Source organism: Theobroma cacao, chromosome 2, assembly GCF_000208745.1.
Source record: "Theobroma cacao cultivar B97-61/B2 chromosome 2, Criollo_cocoa_genome_V2, whole genome shotgun sequence".
NCBI lineage: Eukaryota > Viridiplantae > Streptophyta > Magnoliopsida > Malvales > Malvaceae > Theobroma > Theobroma cacao.
The window spans coordinates 34,020,966-34,038,864 of record NC_030851.1 but is presented as its reverse complement, the minus strand read 5'-3'; the positions used below and the strand labels follow the sequence as shown (position 1 = coordinate 34,038,864).

At 35.4% G+C, this 17,899-nt stretch overlaps 3 protein-coding genes across 4 annotated transcripts; all 3 read left to right on the top strand.

Annotated features, from left to right (window-relative positions):
• LOC18609650 lies at nt 49-4,779 on the top strand. The gene is made up of 11 exons (XM_018115368.1): nt 49-237; nt 335-398; nt 645-703; nt 791-1,090; nt 1,275-1,335; nt 2,165-2,289; nt 2,560-2,622; nt 2,712-2,836; nt 3,093-3,832; nt 4,082-4,288; nt 4,386-4,779. The coding sequence occupies exons 2-9, from the start codon at nt 377-379 to the stop codon at nt 3,226-3,228; spliced, it is 891 nt and encodes a 296-aa protein (XP_017970857.1). The 5' UTR covers nt 49-237; nt 335-376; the 3' UTR covers nt 3,229-3,832; nt 4,082-4,288; nt 4,386-4,779.
• Nucleotides 5,013-10,466, top strand: LOC18609648 (regulator of G-protein signaling 1). Its single transcript, XM_007044874.2, has 11 exons — nt 5,013-5,363; nt 5,557-5,683; nt 5,786-5,849; nt 5,926-6,010; nt 6,434-6,507; nt 7,015-7,206; nt 7,806-7,894; nt 8,018-8,256; nt 8,618-8,742; nt 9,654-9,775; nt 9,880-10,466. Exons 1-11 carry the CDS (start codon nt 5,287-5,289, stop codon nt 10,084-10,086), a joined length of 1,401 nt encoding a protein of 466 aa, XP_007044936.2. The 5' UTR covers nt 5,013-5,286; the 3' UTR covers nt 10,087-10,466.
• LOC18609647 (very-long-chain 3-oxoacyl-CoA reductase-like protein At1g24470) lies at nt 11,798-14,398 on the top strand. Of its 2 annotated transcripts, XM_018114663.1 has the most exons (4): nt 11,798-12,579; nt 13,208-13,277; nt 13,393-13,665; nt 14,034-14,398. In XM_018114663.1, the coding sequence occupies exons 1-3, from the start codon at nt 11,972-11,974 to the stop codon at nt 13,636-13,638; spliced, it is 924 nt and encodes a 307-aa protein (XP_017970152.1). In that variant the 5' UTR covers nt 11,798-11,971; the 3' UTR covers nt 13,639-13,665; nt 14,034-14,398. The 2 variants fall into 2 exon arrangements, with proteins under 2 accessions (XP_017970152.1, XP_017970151.1); XM_018114662.1 differs by lacking the exon at nt 14,034-14,398 and having other exon boundaries at nt 13,393-13,719.

The following is a 17,899-nucleotide window of genomic DNA, read 5'->3' as shown; positions in this document are numbered from 1 at the left end:
CAAGGAAGGGAAAGGAAGACGATTTTAAGGCGTCATCTCATGGTTAGTTTCGAAGGCGTTGGATATTTGATATTTCGTATTTGCTCTCCACTTCCAGTCTTCCTCATCCTCCTTGGTCCTTAAACTTGACATTATAGCTTTTTCGTTTTTGTTTATGTTTTTGGTAATTTGATATCTTCATTTTCTAACTCCAGTTGAGAACGTAGAAAAGAAGTATTAGAATACTGCAGGAAAAAGGTTTGGCTCCCGTTGAATTTTCTCTCCCCCTCTCTCCCTCCTCCTTTCTTTTCGTGTTTTACTTATCTTGTTTTCTTGAAAAATTGGGGTGTAACAGATTAAAGGTACATCCATTTGGATTCGGAAGCTGTAACCAGCTATGGGTTTGCTCACTATAAACTGTTAGTGCCTCTTCTCCATGAGTTTGCTTTCTGATTCCGTTTGCTTCACTAAAATTTTACTTAAAAAGACAGTAAAAGAATGATAACATTGGGCAACTTTTGATGCTTCATGTTAATTTTTGCATCACTGTGTATAAGATTTGCCCTCAAGAACTAAATTATTAGTCAAAAGACTTTTGTTCATTCATTGTTATGTTCTTATTCTTGTTCTTTCTTTAATTGTGCAAAATTGATGATATTGAATAGGTGGGAAGTTAGTTGGGTACTATGGTGCCAAAGAGCTTTCACCCCTAAAATGTATCAGTGTAAGCTACCTCGTATTGCTTTATTTGATAAGGTCAATAACGTTCTGGTCCTAGAAATTTTTATACATATATGCTTTTCCTCTGCAGGGTACTAAATTTAGTGTAAGGGCCTTTGCTAGTCGTAAATCAATGAAAAAATTGAGAAGAGAGGCACAACTGCGTAAAAGTGTCACCTTGCGAACTAAAGAGACTTTGCCAGATGACAGCAGTGTCCCAGCAGACACGTCTCCCTCAAAGGATGATAATGTTAATGATGGAAACAGTCTGTATTCTTTTGATAATTCAGCTCCACAGAATTCAATTTCCATGCCTTCCAGGAGTAATGTGCTTCAAGCCTGCACCATCACTTCTGGGTTGATAGCTGCTTTAGGTTTAATAATTAGACAGGTTTGCTTCCTCACGTGCAATCACTAGTTTGATTTTGATATTCTTATCTTTGCTGTTAGATCCCTTTTCCTATTCTGGTTTCTGTCAATTAGTTGTTTAGTAGCTCGAGTAACTTGAGTTTCTTTAGTTCAACATGACCAAACAAAGGAATTTGTGAGTTAATTTTGTTTATTTGGCAAATCAGGTATCTCATGCTGGGTCGATGGAAGGATTGCCCATTCTTGACTGCTCCATGGAAGTATCATGTATATATTGCATTTTAAGCTTGCTTCCTAAATGGTTGTTAAAAGTTGTTTTGTTTTTCTTTCCCTCCTACAATGTTTGGTGATATTGCACGTCCATAGAAAGAGAATCCTTTAAAACAGAAATTGACTGCACAATGATAAGTCTGATAATCTAAATTATTGTCCTAATTTGGTATCTTTATTTTTGTGGACCGTTGGATTAGAATGGCATGCAGGACTCTAGAACAGGGCATGAATTGGCCTCGACTCATATTAGAACTGGTGAAAAATTGCAAAACTGGTTGGTGCTACATAGATGAGGAATGGATTACCCTGTTCAAAAAACTTTTACATGTGACATAATGAAAAGAGGCACCCAAAGTCTCAGCTTTGGCATTTCTTGTAGAATGACATTGTGTATTCTGGCCTGGAGTTGCTTCTTAAAATGAAGAAATAATGCCCTAAATACAGCTTAAATATTAAAGACAATTGAACAACAACTGTTGTTGATTAACGTTTCAATGACAGAGAAATTATCACATGCTTGAAATGAAATCATTAGCTCTGCATAGAAACTGAGACAAGGCTTCTTTGTTAACATCCCTAGGTGATGAAATGTGTTCCAGTTCTTAAAATAATGAAAATGGTTTTATTATTTGAAAAAACAGTTTAGGTCCAGTGCTGTATGAAGAAACTGGAGGGTTCTATTTTGATATGAAATGCACTTTTTAAGGTTTCTCATGTCTGTTTAAGCATGCAAGTATGCTCATCTGTGTTCCTATTATGCTATTTGGGAGAATTTGGTCCATCATATACCAAAAGTTGTCACTGCTTCTCCAATTGTTTGCAGTTGGTTTTCAGATGTGGCATCTTGAGCTGATCACTGCATTGGTTATCCTAATTTCATCATTTCGTTATGTACTATTGAAGACATTGCCTAATTTTGCTGAGTCAAGTGAAGCAGCCAATCAGCAGGTAGGTAGCGTACTCTGCTTTATGCCCGTGTCTTTACTTGGGCTTCTACTAGTTTCACTTTGAAGTTCAGGTTATAGATCAGCGTATTAACGTTTGGATAAATAGAAACACTTTGAGCCAATATGTAGAATCTGTTATTATTAACTCATTAAAACTACATATGAATCCATTTCTGCATCCACTATATCTTTGTTATCCTTCTGTCTACAAACATATGCAGATCTTTGACTGCTTTGCTGAACTCGAACAACATCTTTCTTTCTTTTGCAGGTTCTTTCTTCACTACAACCTTATGATTACTTAGTTGTTGCCTTTTTGCCTGGGATGAGTGAGGTAAGTTTTTACAGTTTCCATCACACTTTTGTTTTCTGTTATTCTAGATATGTGATTTATCATACTATTTGAATGTTCGCAATATCCAGGAACTACTTTTTCGTGGTGCACTGCTCCCAATTTTTGGATTTGACTGGAAGAGTGTCATAGTTGTTGCCACTCTTTTTGGCGTTCTACACTTGGGCAATGGGAGAAAGTATTCCTTTGCAGTGTGGTATACATCTAAAATCTAATTGATTTAGTGCTAGATTTCTTCCAGATAACATCATGAAGTTTTCTTTAACATCATGAGTCGATCAATTCTGTTCTCATGGTTTACGTCTTACAATTATGCTCAATTTTTGCTCCCAACTGCTACAAACATGGCGAAAATTTTTGAGAAAGGAGGCTTATAGAAGTTTCAGAATAATCTTGAAATGTAGTTACCACGGGTTTGTATGATCAAGATGTGGTGCGTGTTCATGTTTCAGGGCAACCTTTGTTGGGATTGTGTATGGTTATGCAACAATCATATCCTCAAGCCTTATCGTGCCCATGGCTTCTCATGCATTGAACAACCTAGTTGGAGGGGTTTTCTGGCGCTACACATCAAAGTCTGTAGAGTGAGAATGAGATGCCATTTGGGCTTTAGTGCGAGTGATTGCCAGACTAGAAATTTCTTAGATTTAAAGCCGTGATTACTGTCACGAATGTGTGGCATTCATGATGTAATTACCCTCACTTGTATATAATTGACCTATGAAAAACAAGAAACAGAAACATGTCAAGTGTTTGTAAAGAGTAATTTTTTCGTCAGTGCACTGCTTCCTTGGATGCAAGCTGAATATCGTTCCCTAATGTAAACAAGGTGTACAGTTGCTCTTAATCCCTCAAAACCGCACTAAAATCCTATAGTGTCTTTAAAGCCCACCGTTTTACACGCGGTGAAGTCAATATGACAGGGTCTCCCACCTTTCTGTTGAAACAGAGTAAATGTGGAAAAAGGAGAAAGGAAAGAGAAAGAAACTGAAATGGGAAGATCCCGCGTCACAGACGAGTTTGATACGTGTGGAGAATCAAAGTCTTCTTCGATTTCACTGACCACCCTTTGACCCAAAGCCCCTGATTTAAATCCACTCGCCTTTGAATGTCTCTCATCCTCCTTCTAGTCAATCAATTAATCCACAAAGATTTCCATACACTTCCCAGTTACTCTTCCATCATGTCATCTGTAAGATTCTCTTCCACCATTCTCATTTTCTTTCTCTCTGGGCGTTTTTTTCTTTGCTCTGTTTTCTGTTGTCAGTTTCACTACCAAACCTTGAATGAAATGTTTTTTTTTTTTTTTTATCAATTGGACAGCTTTTCTCTTCTTTTTTACTACATTTTGTTCGGGAAACAAATAAAACCCAAACAGAGTAATGACAGTGGGAATGCGTTGATTTGATTAAAATATTCCTTGTTTTTTTTCCATGTGCAGTATTATAAGGGCCAGCCTCTGCCAAAATTTGGTGAATGGGATGTAAATGATCCAGCCTCAGCTGAAGGATTCACTGCCATATTTAACATAGCTAGAGATGAGAAGAGAACTGGTGGGAATGTTACGGTCTTAACCACCGACGGTGTCAAATCACAGCACAAAAATGGTGCACATAAGGAGAGAAACAGACGTAAATATTCCATTAAGGTCAGACCTTAATTCACAGATTCTCGGGATTTAATCAAGTCAATTCACATACAAATCTCTTTATTACTAACTTCATTTTCTGTCGTTTCCAATGCAGAGAAAATGGTTTTGCTTAGCTTGAAATCACTTCAACTTTTTGAGACAGAAAGCACTTGCTGCTGAAGCCATTAGAATTTTTTATGGTTGCTGATCCTGTTTTGTTTTTGGTTTGCCTTGTAATTAATTTTCTACAATTTTTTCAGTGCCCAGTGTTTCCATGTTTTTCATGGAATTTTTCTATGCACTTTAAATGAGAGTGTAGGCTATAAACTATGTTTTCTCCATGTGAAAGGAGGCGATGGTAAAGCTACAATTTTTCACGTTTTCATTTGGGATGCCTTCCTTGTCTGTTAGTACTTATTTCATTGCAACAATTACAACAAAAAGAGCAGCAGTGTACAAGTTTTGACAGTGGAACACCAAAATAAATCCATCAGCTATATTTAGTTCCATTGCAGACCAAGTTTTGCCTACTTCTTACTCTGTTAGTGCTCCTTTCTTTGAATCGAGAGGTGAGACGGAATGAGTACTAAATTTTGGAGTTCAAAGGGACAAGAACACACACGAGCCAAGGACACGTGCGTGAATCCATGGGGCTTAATCTTAATCCCACAATGATGAAGTGAATTAATTAGTGTAGTGATCATTTCAGAAAAAGCCACGTCTTACATTACAAGGGCTTATAAAAAAATAAAAAAGAAGGAAGTCCTTGATTTCGGCAAATGTTACTTTGATAGTCGTTAGTCAAAAAAAGCCATCAGGTGGAAACATGGAAACGATGGAGACTCGTAGGACAAAAACGAGGACACTGCCGTGTTTTTCCCAACCAAAGACTTGTCAACTCTACTCTCTTTTCTTTTCTTTTTCCACTTTCTTTTTGTTATGTCACCAAATGAAGAATTACAACATTAATTCCTTAATCTGATAAACTATCAAGTGCCATCATATGTAAAAAAACTATGGCAACCTGTGCCGTTCATGGTGGCTGCCCCTCCGACTATGTGGCCGTTTCCATAGCCATCTTCTGCGTGATTTTGTATGTTCCTTTTCTTTTTGTAAATCTCTACCATAAACCCATTTTATATAACTAATCAAAATTTCATTTTGTAGTCAAAGTTCAATTTTGGCAGTTTTCTTTGATGATAATCTATTTGATGTTATGCCTCAGTGGGATTATTTATCATTGCAGTCTGTTTTTATTTCTGATTTTTGCCTTCCCTTTTCTGCAGACTCATTGTGAAGTCAACTTTGCCGTTTTTAATACACAAGGACAAGGTTCCCAGCGGAAAAGGCAGTGCCTTTTGGATTCCAGTCATTCAAGTCATTGCCAGCTTCACCTTTCTGCTATCAATATTGGTAAGACAGTGTAGACTTCAATTTCCTTGTTATTATATACATATCTACAATAATCGGCTTCATTAATGCTTAGCCTTAGAGTTGATCATAAACTTTTTACAGATGTCAGTTAATTTCCTCAAATACAAAAAGAAGCATTGGTGGCTGTCTTGCTATGTTTGGGCAGGTTATAAATCTCTAATTACTTTTCTACTTACTTTATATTTTTCCATGAAATAGTCTGAAATGTGTTTTGCTTTCAGTATGGGTTGAAGGTCCACTTGGATTTGGTTTGTTGATGAGCTGCCGCATAGCACAGGCCTTCCAACTATACTATGTATTTGTCAAGTAAGTCAGCGTTCTTCTATTTGAGAAATTTGTAAGACAGATTGTAAAGACCGAAAATAGATAATGACAAAAGAGAGAATTGACTTATGGACCTTTTTTCTCTTTTCTTAAACCAGGCAGAAACATGTTGGTTAAATTATTCAGAAATGGTTGGTTATGTTAATTTTCTACGAAATGGTTCAGTGAAAAGTCTTCCTATAATTTTTTAACCAATGAATTTAACTACATTCTTTTCACTATGAAACTTTGTTGCATGCTATAGAGCAAATTGCTGCAGACTAAACTGGATAATTTATTAGAATATGATGCCAAACCCTGGTTTTTGCATCAGGCTGCAGTGTTTAGTTGTGGCAGAGGTGTTGTTATCTGCTTAAACATGCCATTTTAGCAAAATTTGGTAATTTATATGCTGTGATATTTCAGGAGACGTTTACCACCAATTAGATCTCATATTTTTCTTCCACTTATTCTCTTGCCATGGATTGCTGGCGCTGCACGTAAGGATCTGAGAAACCTATTTTTATTCTTATTTGGACACCTATTCTATCAAGTTGAACATAATGCAATGAAGTCAAGCTGCCTTTCTAGTGAAACTGTCTTCAAATGAGTTGTTGTATCTGTTTGTGTAAACTCACACGTATTGTTAACTTCTATATTGAATTAATATGTGCAATTGTTGTCTACAAATATTAGGTAGCTCAAAAGTATATTTGCTTGCTTCATTCTTGCTGTCGGAATGACCGTCTTTTAGTCATTTACAAGGTTCATGCTTTTAACAAAATGCATGAAACCCATAAACTGCCATGTGAAAGTGACAGGTGCAAGTAACACTGCTGCATTCAAGTCATTCATGCTTTTTCTAAATACCTGTGTAGATATTTGCTAATTAACACTCTGGAATTTATGGATCTATCATTGAGCTTATTTATGATAATTTTTTTTACTCCTTTTTACTCTCACTCCACTGTGATTCCTATTTTAACTAGAGGAGTACTGTCCTGTAGTTATTCACGTGAAGAAGCCTCTCAATTACAGATGTCACATGCAAACTTACTGGATAATCCCAGTTGTATGTCTCCACACGTTGTATGTCGCTGTTTTAGTCATGTTCACAGGGGCAATTCGGCACATAGAGTTTAGGTTTGATGAACTCAGAGACCTGTGGCAGGGAATACTCGTCTCAGCCTCACTTATTGGTAAATTTTTATCTAGGTTCCATACAAGGCTTACATTTCCTTCAGTTTGTTCCGCATATATTGCATGTTATCTTATCATCACCAATAAAAGAATTCACAGTTTTTATGCTCAATTTTGTTAATAAGAAATATAGTACCAATTCATAAGGGGTCAAGTGGAACAAAAAGTCGATGGATAATCTAATTTCATGATTGAAATTGATAATTATCATGATTTGATACGTTCGCTAGAGTTGTAAACTCTGTAAAACATTTTGCATTTGGTCAAAGCAAAAGATTAGTTGCAAACAGCTTGCATGCAACTGAGGTGCTTTAGCAATGGTTAATTCACATTGGAAACAGAATTTGTGCTTTTGATGTCATGTCTACTCTTGCTGTAACATTTGTGATTCAACTAAATGCTCCCCCTTCCTTAAGTTGTCACAGTGTAAACTAATAAGGAGTTGAAAACTGTAGGAACCGGTAAAAATTATAATTTCAGCAAACAGGCTTTGTTGCAACAAATAATAATAACAACATTTTGTGATTGTTTCTGATATCTCCTTTGCGTAACTATGATGGCCTTCATTTTCTAACTTGTGCTTGTTTGTACTTCTCAGGAGTTTGGGTTTCTGCTTACATCTTGAATGAAGTTCATGATGATATCTCATGGCTTCAAGTTGCCTCCAGATTTCTGCTTTTAATTACAGTATGTTGATCTGTTCCTTTGCCTCTTTATGGGCTTGCCTGCATCATTAGTTGGTTGACATACAAGTTATTGAAGCCTTATGCTTTTGCGTGTTTGCTAACATGGTTCAGGTATGTTTCACAGGCCAGCATTCTCGTACTGGTATTCTTTTCCATATCAATTTCACAGCCTCTGCTCTCACAAATTAGCTTGAGAAAAAGGGAACCTCTAGAATTCAAAACCATGGGTCAAGCTCTGGGCATACCAGATAGTGGACTGCTATTGCAAAGAGAACAAGCTGTTGTCATTGATCCTAATGAACCATTGGATAAGCTTCTTCTGAACAAAAGATTCCGTCAGTCTTTTCTGGCATTTGCAGACAGGTATTTTATACTTCCTAAGCTGTTAGTTAGATTTGGTGGTTGATTACTTTTTTGTGGTATTTTTATTGGATTTCAAAAGAAGAACAGATTTCATGGTGCATTCAGATTTTTCATTTTCTTTATCAATTGTTTACTGAAGCTCACCAAAGAAACAACAGAATATTTTTTAGGTTTTGTAGTGATTCAATTTACAAAGAAGAAAATGGTTGGATAAAAAATTTTCAATTATCCTAAAGAAAAAAGAAGAAAATAGTCTTCCCAGCAAAAGTTCTTCACTAGTGTAAACTAAAATAACACATTGTTTATGACCTTAATGGTTAAAAAAAATAAATAAATTGAACTTGTTTCTTCTTGAACACAGTTGTTTGGCTGGGGAAAGTGTGCATTTCTTTGAAGAGGTGCATGAGCTGGGAACAATTCCAATAGATGACCCTGTAAGAAGGATCTACATGACACGACATATCATCAATAAATACATAATTGCAGGTTTGTTATTGTTATTTCTGAGGAAGCACTGCTGGAATTTAGTTTGTCAGTTTTTTCTTTGTGTTATATTTTCAGTCTTAAGTCTTGTGCTATGGAGAAGTAAGAAGTTCCTACAACTTAAAATCTCCTTTTTAATCTCCAAATATAGAAGATTGCCTCTTCTCAGAAGAACAATCTTCAGTAGCAGGATATGGATAGATGGTTCAAATGTTAATGTTTGTAGTGAGCTGCAACTTTTAAAGGTTATGCACTGAGGAGTGATGTTCTGTGCCAATATTGCTAAATTGAGATATTTTGACATGCAAACTCTGAAGAAACGGTGCTAACTGTTAGTAATTATGATTACCCAACACAGAGAACGCATGTGGAATACTTCCACTCCATTATACTATTACCATCCAGAAACAATCTCATGACTTATGAGTGTTCAGAACGCTAGTTGTTGAAAAGCAGCCATTTAACATTTCCTATTTCTCCTTCAAACTTACCTCTTTTACCGTTATCTAATGGCCATCTGCATCTTAAGTCCTTGTTTCATTCCAAGTTCATGGATTACTGCAGATCCACCCGAACTTGATTCTAGAGCAGGTCTGTATTTTGTTAAGTCTAATTAGGTAAATACATGGGGGGTGTGAATGTGTTTGTAAATGAAGAAATTGAAGCAAGATTTTATTCTGTAATTTCGTCAAATAAGAATTTTTGTTTCATGTTGTGTGGTAAAACAGTCAACATTCACCAAGTGATCAATAGTCAGGTATCAATCTTCTGTGACCATTCTGTTCATGAAGCTGGATTTTGACCTTTATTGGAGCTTTTATTTCATGCAAGAATTCATGTTGCTTAATAACTGCCATCTTATTACTTTGCAAGTCATGCCTTTATGCAGTTTCCTGCCCAACTTTGTTGTACAGGTGCAGCAATGGAAGTTAACATATCTCATAGAATCCGGCAAGATATTTTGACCACCACGGATCTGACACATCCTGATCTCTTTAACAATGCCCTAAATGAACTGATGCAGTTGATGAAAACGGTGGGTTATTTACTTGGATTACACAGTTAGTATTATTGGATTTCCTTTGGAGTGTTTAGAACTATGTTCATTCATGTCTAAATAAGCTATATTTTCTACCATAGAACTTGGCAAAAGATTACTGGTCATCCATGTACTTCATCAGATTCAAAGAAGAAGCCAGCGTGAGATCTAATGGCCATGAGATGGAACACACTACAGGATATAACTTCTCTCCCAGGTTGAGTTCTGTTCATGCCACTGATGATCCCTTTCACCAGGACCCATTTTCACGGGGTTCTAGCCACGATAGTCATGATTCATATCCATAATGAACTAAGATTTGTAAATTGTCATTCGGTTGACTATAAATTCATACAAGAAACGGGTTCTGATTTGCTAAACCGGCTCCCATCCATAAGTGTTATCACTCATATACCATTCAACACATCTAAAATAGTCATTGGCTTGGCCTATCAACCTCTTACTAAGTGGATGGTGAAACACAAGCAGAGAAGAAAGATTTAAGGAAAAAGAGGCTTAAAACAGAATGGAATGCCTTCGTCAGATACAGTGGCAACATATTTCAAGTTCCAGCTTCCAAACTCTTTGAGTAGTTGGACATATCTATGCCTTTTAAGGGCAATATTTAACTTCAACTTTATGTTTCTTTAATAAATTTGGGGTATTGAAAGCCGTTTCCTTGGCTGAATCACGTGCACATGCATGTGATGAGCAGTAAATACTCCACCCATGAGATGCGCTGGCAGTAATGTTTTCTTTTATTCCAGTGTCTTTTCTTTTCTCTTTTAAATAAATATATGAAATTTGTAAATTAAATAAATACAGTTCAAGGACGTGATAAATAAATATAGTATAGCTAATAATACAGCTAACTACTTTGTTATAATTGCAAGCATAGGTTAATTGGTGCCTATTCACAAAAGAAATTTGTAAATTAATGTATGCATTAAATTAAAAAAAAAACTACTTTGAGTGTTAATCTAGATAAGTAACAGAGGCGACAGTAAAATTGTGTGAAAAGAACCTGTATATAAGAAGCTCACGTGATTGGCTTAGGGGTCATGGGCATGTGTATAGCTTTAGGCCTTTGGTGCGGTGAACAAGAATGCCGCTGCTATCTCGCCACGATCCTCCGAATCTATTCACGTATTCTCCATGCCCTGCGAATTGGTATGAGCGTTGCTTACTTTTATTAATCAACATTTCTCTACTGACAATTATGAAATCAACTGTGAGAATGTGATATATTGCTAGGCAATTCAATGCAGAGTGTTAAGGTTAGTAGAAGAATCAAGGTGGTGACAGGAGAAACCGCTGTCATTTTTTAATTTGTAATTTATTATTATTATTATATATATCTCTATATATAATTTAAACTATATAAATATATGATCTCATATAATTATTTTTTTAATCATTTTTCATGTAAAATTTTATATCTATCATTGATTAAGATGAATAATAATATGATTTAATTTAGTTTAGAAACTGACTAAATTTGCAAGCATGAAAATTATGGTGAACGTGGCTTCCACTTTGCTGGAGTTTTTCTGGTGGATTGTACTCGTAACTCGGTCCCTTTGGGAACAGAGCAGCGAACCTATAAATGGCATAAATTTCCCTCATATAGAGTTAATTCCGCTGACCAACCAGTAAATAAATGCACATCTACTCGATCGGCAGATGCAGGCTACGGGGTGTCTTCTTGCTTATAAGACAATATTTGTTAAGATTTTATTTGTACCAATATAAGTTTACATTTAGTGCATGCTTTGTTTAATACGTTAGGTTTTGAATTTGCTTAATAACAAGATCACAAATGGGATACATTGACAATGTAACTTCTACTGTAAAATATTAAGTATATCTCACGTTGAACTTAATGAAAAATCCTGAATTCAACTCCCCTCTATTACTTTTTAATAAATTATTATTTATTATTTATAATTATGGATACATATAGATGTACTGAAAATTAGTGGACAAAAGAAGTTATGGAGAAAAGGCTCCTCAGCTTACAATTGAATGAAACACAAATACTTAGATGATACTTGCCATCACCGCATTTACTCTCCTAGGCTAATTAACGAACTTGACTTGTCTAAACAAAGTTCCAAGCGTATCTTTAACTTTAGCTAAGTTTCAGCAATATAAGATCAGAAGACGCTATCAGCAAGCATCAATTGTCTCACAATGCAACCCACCTGGTTGCTTCTTCTCTCATTTTTAGGCTTCCTCTCCCTCCTTAAGCATTCCATCTCCCTCCTAAAATGGGTTTTCGACACAATTTTCAGAGCCTCCAAGAACCTCAACAAGTACGGCTCATGGGCTCTCGTCACTGGAGCCACTGATGGCATAGGGAAAGCCTTTGCACGCCAACTAGCCCAGCAAGGCCTCAACCTGATACTGGTCAGCAGGAACTCGAACAAGTTGAAAACAGTTTTGAATGAAATCCGAGCAGAACTTCCCCACATCAAGATCAGGGATGTGGCCCATGATTTCTCCAGCGATGTAACGACGGGTGTCAAGTTGATAGAAGAGGCTATCAAGGAGGTGGAAGTTGGTGTGTTGATCAACAATGTGGGGGTAACGTACCCGGGAGCCATGTTCTTCGACGAGGTGGATGAGAAAGTGTGGATGGAAGTTGTAAGGGTGAACTTGGAAGCGACTACGTGGGTCACACGGGCGGTGCTACCAGGGATGCTAAACAGGAAGCGTGGTGCGATTGTCAATATCGGGTCTGGAGCTTCCATCGTTGTGCCTTCACATCCTCTCTACACGATCTATGCCGCTACGAAAGCGTAAGCTTCTCAATTCATTTATCACATCGTTTCAGGTTGGTTGGAAACACAAATTAACTCAATTTCATGTAAAAACAAAGAAGAAAACAGACAGTAAAGAGTAGTCTAATTAATTAATTATTCTGTTTTCCTGCAAATTAAGTGTATAGAACTTTCTAAGTTAGATCATCTTTAGATTCTTAATTACAAAGATGGTATTAATATTAAGAAGGATAATTAAAAATAAGAAAGAAAAAAGAAGTAGGAATATATATAGGATCCAAACTAAAAAGAAAACACTAATTATCTTTTATAAGCTAAATAAATACACCACCACAGGGACAAGTATAAAATCTAACTTAGTTTGACGTGACCAAATTCTAGGTTTCAGCTCTCATATTCCGCCTTTCAATTAATAGGGTCCACATACACAAAATTAATTATAGTTTTTCTTGACTAAGATATTGTCTAGTTATTTTTTTGACTCTATTTATTTATTTTTATAAAAATAAAAGTAGAAAAAATGGATCTTAAATAATTAAGAAAATGATGTGGGATGAGAAGAGAAAGTTGCTTGTTATAACCTTTCGAAGATTTTGTATTGCTACATACTTTTTTTTTTCTTCATTGCTTGTGATGTGATATACAGTTACGTTGATCAGTTATCGCGATCTCTTTATGTGGAATACAAGCTATGTGGCATTGATGTGCAGTGTCAGGTATGACGGCTCTTTTTTTAATCCAATCACCGCCGGTTGCCTCTCCGTCCTGAACAACATCTTATAATCTCAACTTGTTAGTTTAATTAATGACTGGATGAATTATTTTGAATAGGTGCCGCTATACGTGGCAACAAATTTGGCATCCAAGGTAGCACTAATTGAAAAATCATCGTGGTTGGTGCCGACGCCGAAAGATTACGCGGAAGCCGGGATCCGCCACATCGGCTACGAACCGCGGTGCACGCCCTATTGGTCTCACTCCATACAGTGGTGTTTTGCGCGCTTGCTACCAGATGCTCTTCTTGATGCTTGGCGTCTGTCTGTAGGCATCCGTAGGAGAGGGGACCTTGTTGCCTAATTTGTTTTTATTTGTTTATGCTTGCAGGTTAATATTTGACATACTATTATAAATCAATCTCAATTCCTAAAATTTATTCCATCCTTGTAACAAATTCTATTGGAGTTTGTACAACTGTTATAAAAACACTATTAAAAGAGTAAATAACACTCTATTTGTTAAGATAAATATACAAATTATTTACTTAGTGTTATTACTTAGTTAGATTATAATATAATTATATTATAATTCTATTAATTAATTAGATTTAAAATATGTATGAAATTAGAATTAACGTTATATACTATACCTTATTTATGTATTACTCAATACATTATTTAAATTTCTTTATAAACACATATATTTCATAATATAAAATTTTTCTTCTAACTTGTTTCTATTCTTAACAACTATAGGCAAGCAGCAAGTGTAAGAGGACTCCTCATTTAGGCCATTGTGGCAACAGCGGCAACATATTTTATATATAGAAGACAACTACAGAATCAGTCAGACCTACACAACAGATTTTCGCTCCAGTGTTACTTGAAACTGAATATACCAATGGTAGTCTTGATATGTCTTTTGGAGGACATTTGATCAGTACGTCAATTTTTTGGAAAACATCCTTGATCAACAACCACTTTTAATGCATAACCCCTCCTTGCCACAGAAGATGAAATGTTTGAAACTCGAAGGAAACTGTTGAAAATTGTAAGCATATGACTTACTTGTAATTGTTGGATTAATTTTGTAATTATTATAGTGGTAAGGTTCTCATTCAGCTTGTATAAAAACCCTATTTCAACAAGAAAATTGAAGAATATGTCAAAATCAACCCCTCTCCTCCTCTTTCCTCTCTTCTTCTTTCTTCTTTCATAGTTGGACATGCCTTCCTCAATGGGATTTCATAGAGACTGTTTACATAATGGGTAAGGATGTTAACGGGTCGGCTACCCTATAATTTCGAGATACCAGAATCCTAACCCTATAAAAAATCAACTACCCTAACCCTATAAAAAATCAACTACCTTAATCCTATTACATTTTTACTACCCTATAATTACCCTAACCAGTTTAAAAACCCGATTAGATTAAAAAGTTATTAAAATTTTTTCATGGATATCCAATTACTCGAACCCGTATACATATACAATAATATTTCTTTACGTATTTCATAAAATTAACTACTAATTAAATTAATAAAAATAAAAATATAATTATATTCCTCTATAATATAATATGATATTCATATTATTTAAACATAATTAATAATCTAATAATTTTTTTATTTATATATATTCATATCATCACATTAGTTATTTAACTAACTATATTTTAAATAAATTATTTTGTCATTATACAACAAAGGAAACTACTTGTCCAGATGGTGGAGACGGTAAGTGTTTCCTTGCATGGCCAAGGTTCGAGTCTTGATGCAGCAATTTTATAAATACACAGGTATTGTAAACGGGTTCGAGTAACGGGTATCCAAAGTGTGATACCCGAACCTTACTCGAATCCTATTCGAGTAGTGATTTCACTACCCGAATCTGTTCCGAACCCATTTATGGGTATCCTAATCTGGTATAATCGGGTCAGATACCCGCGAGTACCCTATAATAGGGTACCCATTGACATCCCTAATAATGGGACCTAGTAGAGACAGTTACATGCAACTTACACCAAGTTATGAGCTTCAAGGGGCGTGCACCACATATTCTAAACCTATGTGTAAATTGCAAAAATCACTCTATGGCTTGAAACAAGCTTCTCAACAATGGAATTCAAAACTTATAGATTGGCTACTTCAGTTTGGTTTTACTCAATCAAAATCATATTACTCGTTATTTACCAGAGGTACTGTCGATAACTTTGTAGCTATTTTAGTTTATGTTGATGACATGTTGGTAGCTAGCTCTTCTATAACAATTGCAGATGAAGTCAAACAGCACTCAAGTTGAAGGATTTGGGAAATCCCAAATATTTCCTAGGCTAGGAGATTTCTAGATCAATGAAGGGCATATCAATTTACTAGAGGAAGTTCACATTGGATTCACTTGATGAATATGGGTTTCTCGGCTCCAAGTCAACATCAACTCCAATTGATTACCAGTTAAAAAAAGTCTAGATACAATGATGATCCCTGATAGAAGACTCAACCAACTATAGAAAATTGGTTGGTAAGTTGTTTCCTTTAACTCATAACAAAAAAAAAGGCATTAACTGACGAAAATTTTTTATAGTAATAGTTTTAATTCTATCAGTATGTTACACTACCGACGAAATTGTCGATAAAATTTTTTGTAAATATTCGATCGAAACTACTGTCGTCGGTAATGGCAAATTTGTCAATAACAAAATATTTTGTTAGTAAAGTACCAATAGAAAATTTTCGTCGATAATTTTATTGACAAAGACTTGGATTCATCAGTCGGTGTATTCATCAGTAATGGCAAAATTTCATCGAGAGTAGTACCAACGGATTGTGATCCATCGGTTCTTTCCATCAGTGACTATCGATGAAATTAGTTTGTCGATAATTCAGTTGGTAAAATATCGACGGATAGTGGATGGAGTTGACTTTGAAGCTCACAAGCAGTATCCATCAGCAATGGTTTAGAAGCCGTCAGTATTCTGTCGATATTTTGTATGAACTTCGTCGGTAATAGATGAATTCCATTAGTAATTCCATCAATAACTAATGAATTCCATCGGTAATAATTGCAGAACTAGTTATTTTTTTAAATTAAATTTTGTCGTATTGTTAATAAAATTATTATATGATGTTGTTATTGATAAAGTAAACATATAGCAAACATATATATGCATATAAAAAGTATGAAAATTCAATACAAATCATAATTAATAAAAATTAAAAAAATCCAATGTAAACATCTGAACATAATCCCAAAAAGTATATAAAACAAAGCTCACTGATGGGGTAGGGATGGTTGCTGTTGCTATTATTGCTGTGGTGGAGGCAGCGGATCCGACTGCTATGATGAAGAAGACTTGGAGGCACTTGATGTTAGTAACCTCTCTGTAATGACCTCAAACAAGTAATTAAGTCTATCCATTGACGTCATTAAGGTTAAAATGTTACTAACCACTTGTTGATATCCCTTGGGCTTAAGTGTGGGAGGCAAAGGAGGTCGTGTAATGTCAAGACCACAAGTAAGCTCAGACATTGCGACTGGAGTTAGAAGTCTAGAAGCAAGGACTTTGGTGCCAAATCCATAGAAATGGATTCGAGTACTGTTGGGCCGTTTAATGGCCTAGGTCCATGCCTCAAGATCAAACTTTGATTGGGTCGATGGCTGATCACCATATTTTTGCGATAAAGTCGAAGTGCATGATTCCTACAAATAGAAAAACAATTAAAATTATTATAATATTTAATTAGTAAGCAACATATATCAAATATATATAAACACACATATTACTTACACAAACAGTTTTGAACCTATTATCCACAAATTCTCCAATACCCTTTTGTTGCTTATGAGTGCGTTCGAAGAGCTTGGAGAATGTCACTTGTCACTACTTTTTCTGGAATTGTAATTATAAAAAGACAATAAGAATCCAAAAACATATCATTGCATGGTATCACAATTGTTAACAACATAAATAATTATATTATTAAAGTAAATCATTTTTGGAGTACTACAATAAAAACATGTACATCATCTTATAGTATAGGGCAAAAGGCAAATAACCACTTCTATGTTTTGCTATATTATCGTCTTTCTCTATCAGGCGGTTCTACTTGGCTTTGTGTGAGCATGACTACCACTCAAGTATGAACCATACATTATCAACTAGTTGGTATTATACCTCAGCAGTAATCTAGGGTCTCGGCTTACCCTTCATCAATAGAAGATCAACATCAAGGTCATCCACTTCCCTCTTCGCCTTCTCATGCTCATCCGTTATTAGATCCTTGATGCGGTCCTTGAAAATATTCTCCTATATAGATCGGATATTCGTTGCATTTGCAGCAGCCTATGTGAAAGATTCTTACACCCAAATATATATATTAGTACAAAAAATTATGATAGATATACAACAATATTATATCCTTATATTACATTAAATTCACGCCACATGTTATCCTTATGATCCTTACACGTATTACTTAGACAAATAGTTTGGAACCTATTGTCCATAAATTCTCCAGTACCCTTCTGCTACTTGTAAGTGTGTTTGAAGAGCTCAGTAAACACCACCTGTCACTGCTTTTCCTCGGACCATAATTATAAAAAGACAATTAGAATAAAAAAAC

Excerpts from the sequence above, each read along its gene's own strand:
- LOC18609648 (XM_007044874.2), top strand. The coding sequence starts at position 5,287 with ATGGCAACCTGTGCCGTTCATGGTGGCTGCCCCTCCGACTATGTGGCC. Across the intron at positions 5,684-5,785 it reads CCTTTCTGCTATCAATATTG|ATGTCAGTTAATTTCCTCAA; the intron begins GTAAGACAGTGT and ends AACTTTTTACAG. Across the intron at positions 9,776-9,879 it reads TGATGCAGTTGATGAAAACG|AACTTGGCAAAAGATTACTG; the intron begins GTGGGTTATTTA and ends TTTCTACCATAG.
- LOC18609647 (XM_018114663.1), top strand. The coding sequence starts at position 11,972 with ATGCAACCCACCTGGTTGCTTCTTCTCTCATTTTTAGGCTTCCTCTCC. Across the intron at positions 12,580-13,207 it reads ATCTATGCCGCTACGAAAGC|TTACGTTGATCAGTTATCGC; the intron begins GTAAGCTTCTCA and ends TGTGATATACAG. Across the intron at positions 13,278-13,392 it reads GCATTGATGTGCAGTGTCAG|GTGCCGCTATACGTGGCAAC; the intron begins GTATGACGGCTC and ends TATTTTGAATAG.
- LOC18609650 (XM_018115368.1), top strand. The coding sequence starts at position 377 with ATGGGTTTGCTCACTATAAACT. Across the intron at positions 2,290-2,559 it reads GTGAAGCAGCCAATCAGCAG|GTTCTTTCTTCACTACAACC; the intron begins GTAGGTAGCGTA and ends TTTCTTTTGCAG. Across the intron at positions 2,623-2,711 it reads TTTTGCCTGGGATGAGTGAG|GAACTACTTTTTCGTGGTGC; the intron begins GTAAGTTTTTAC and ends CGCAATATCCAG.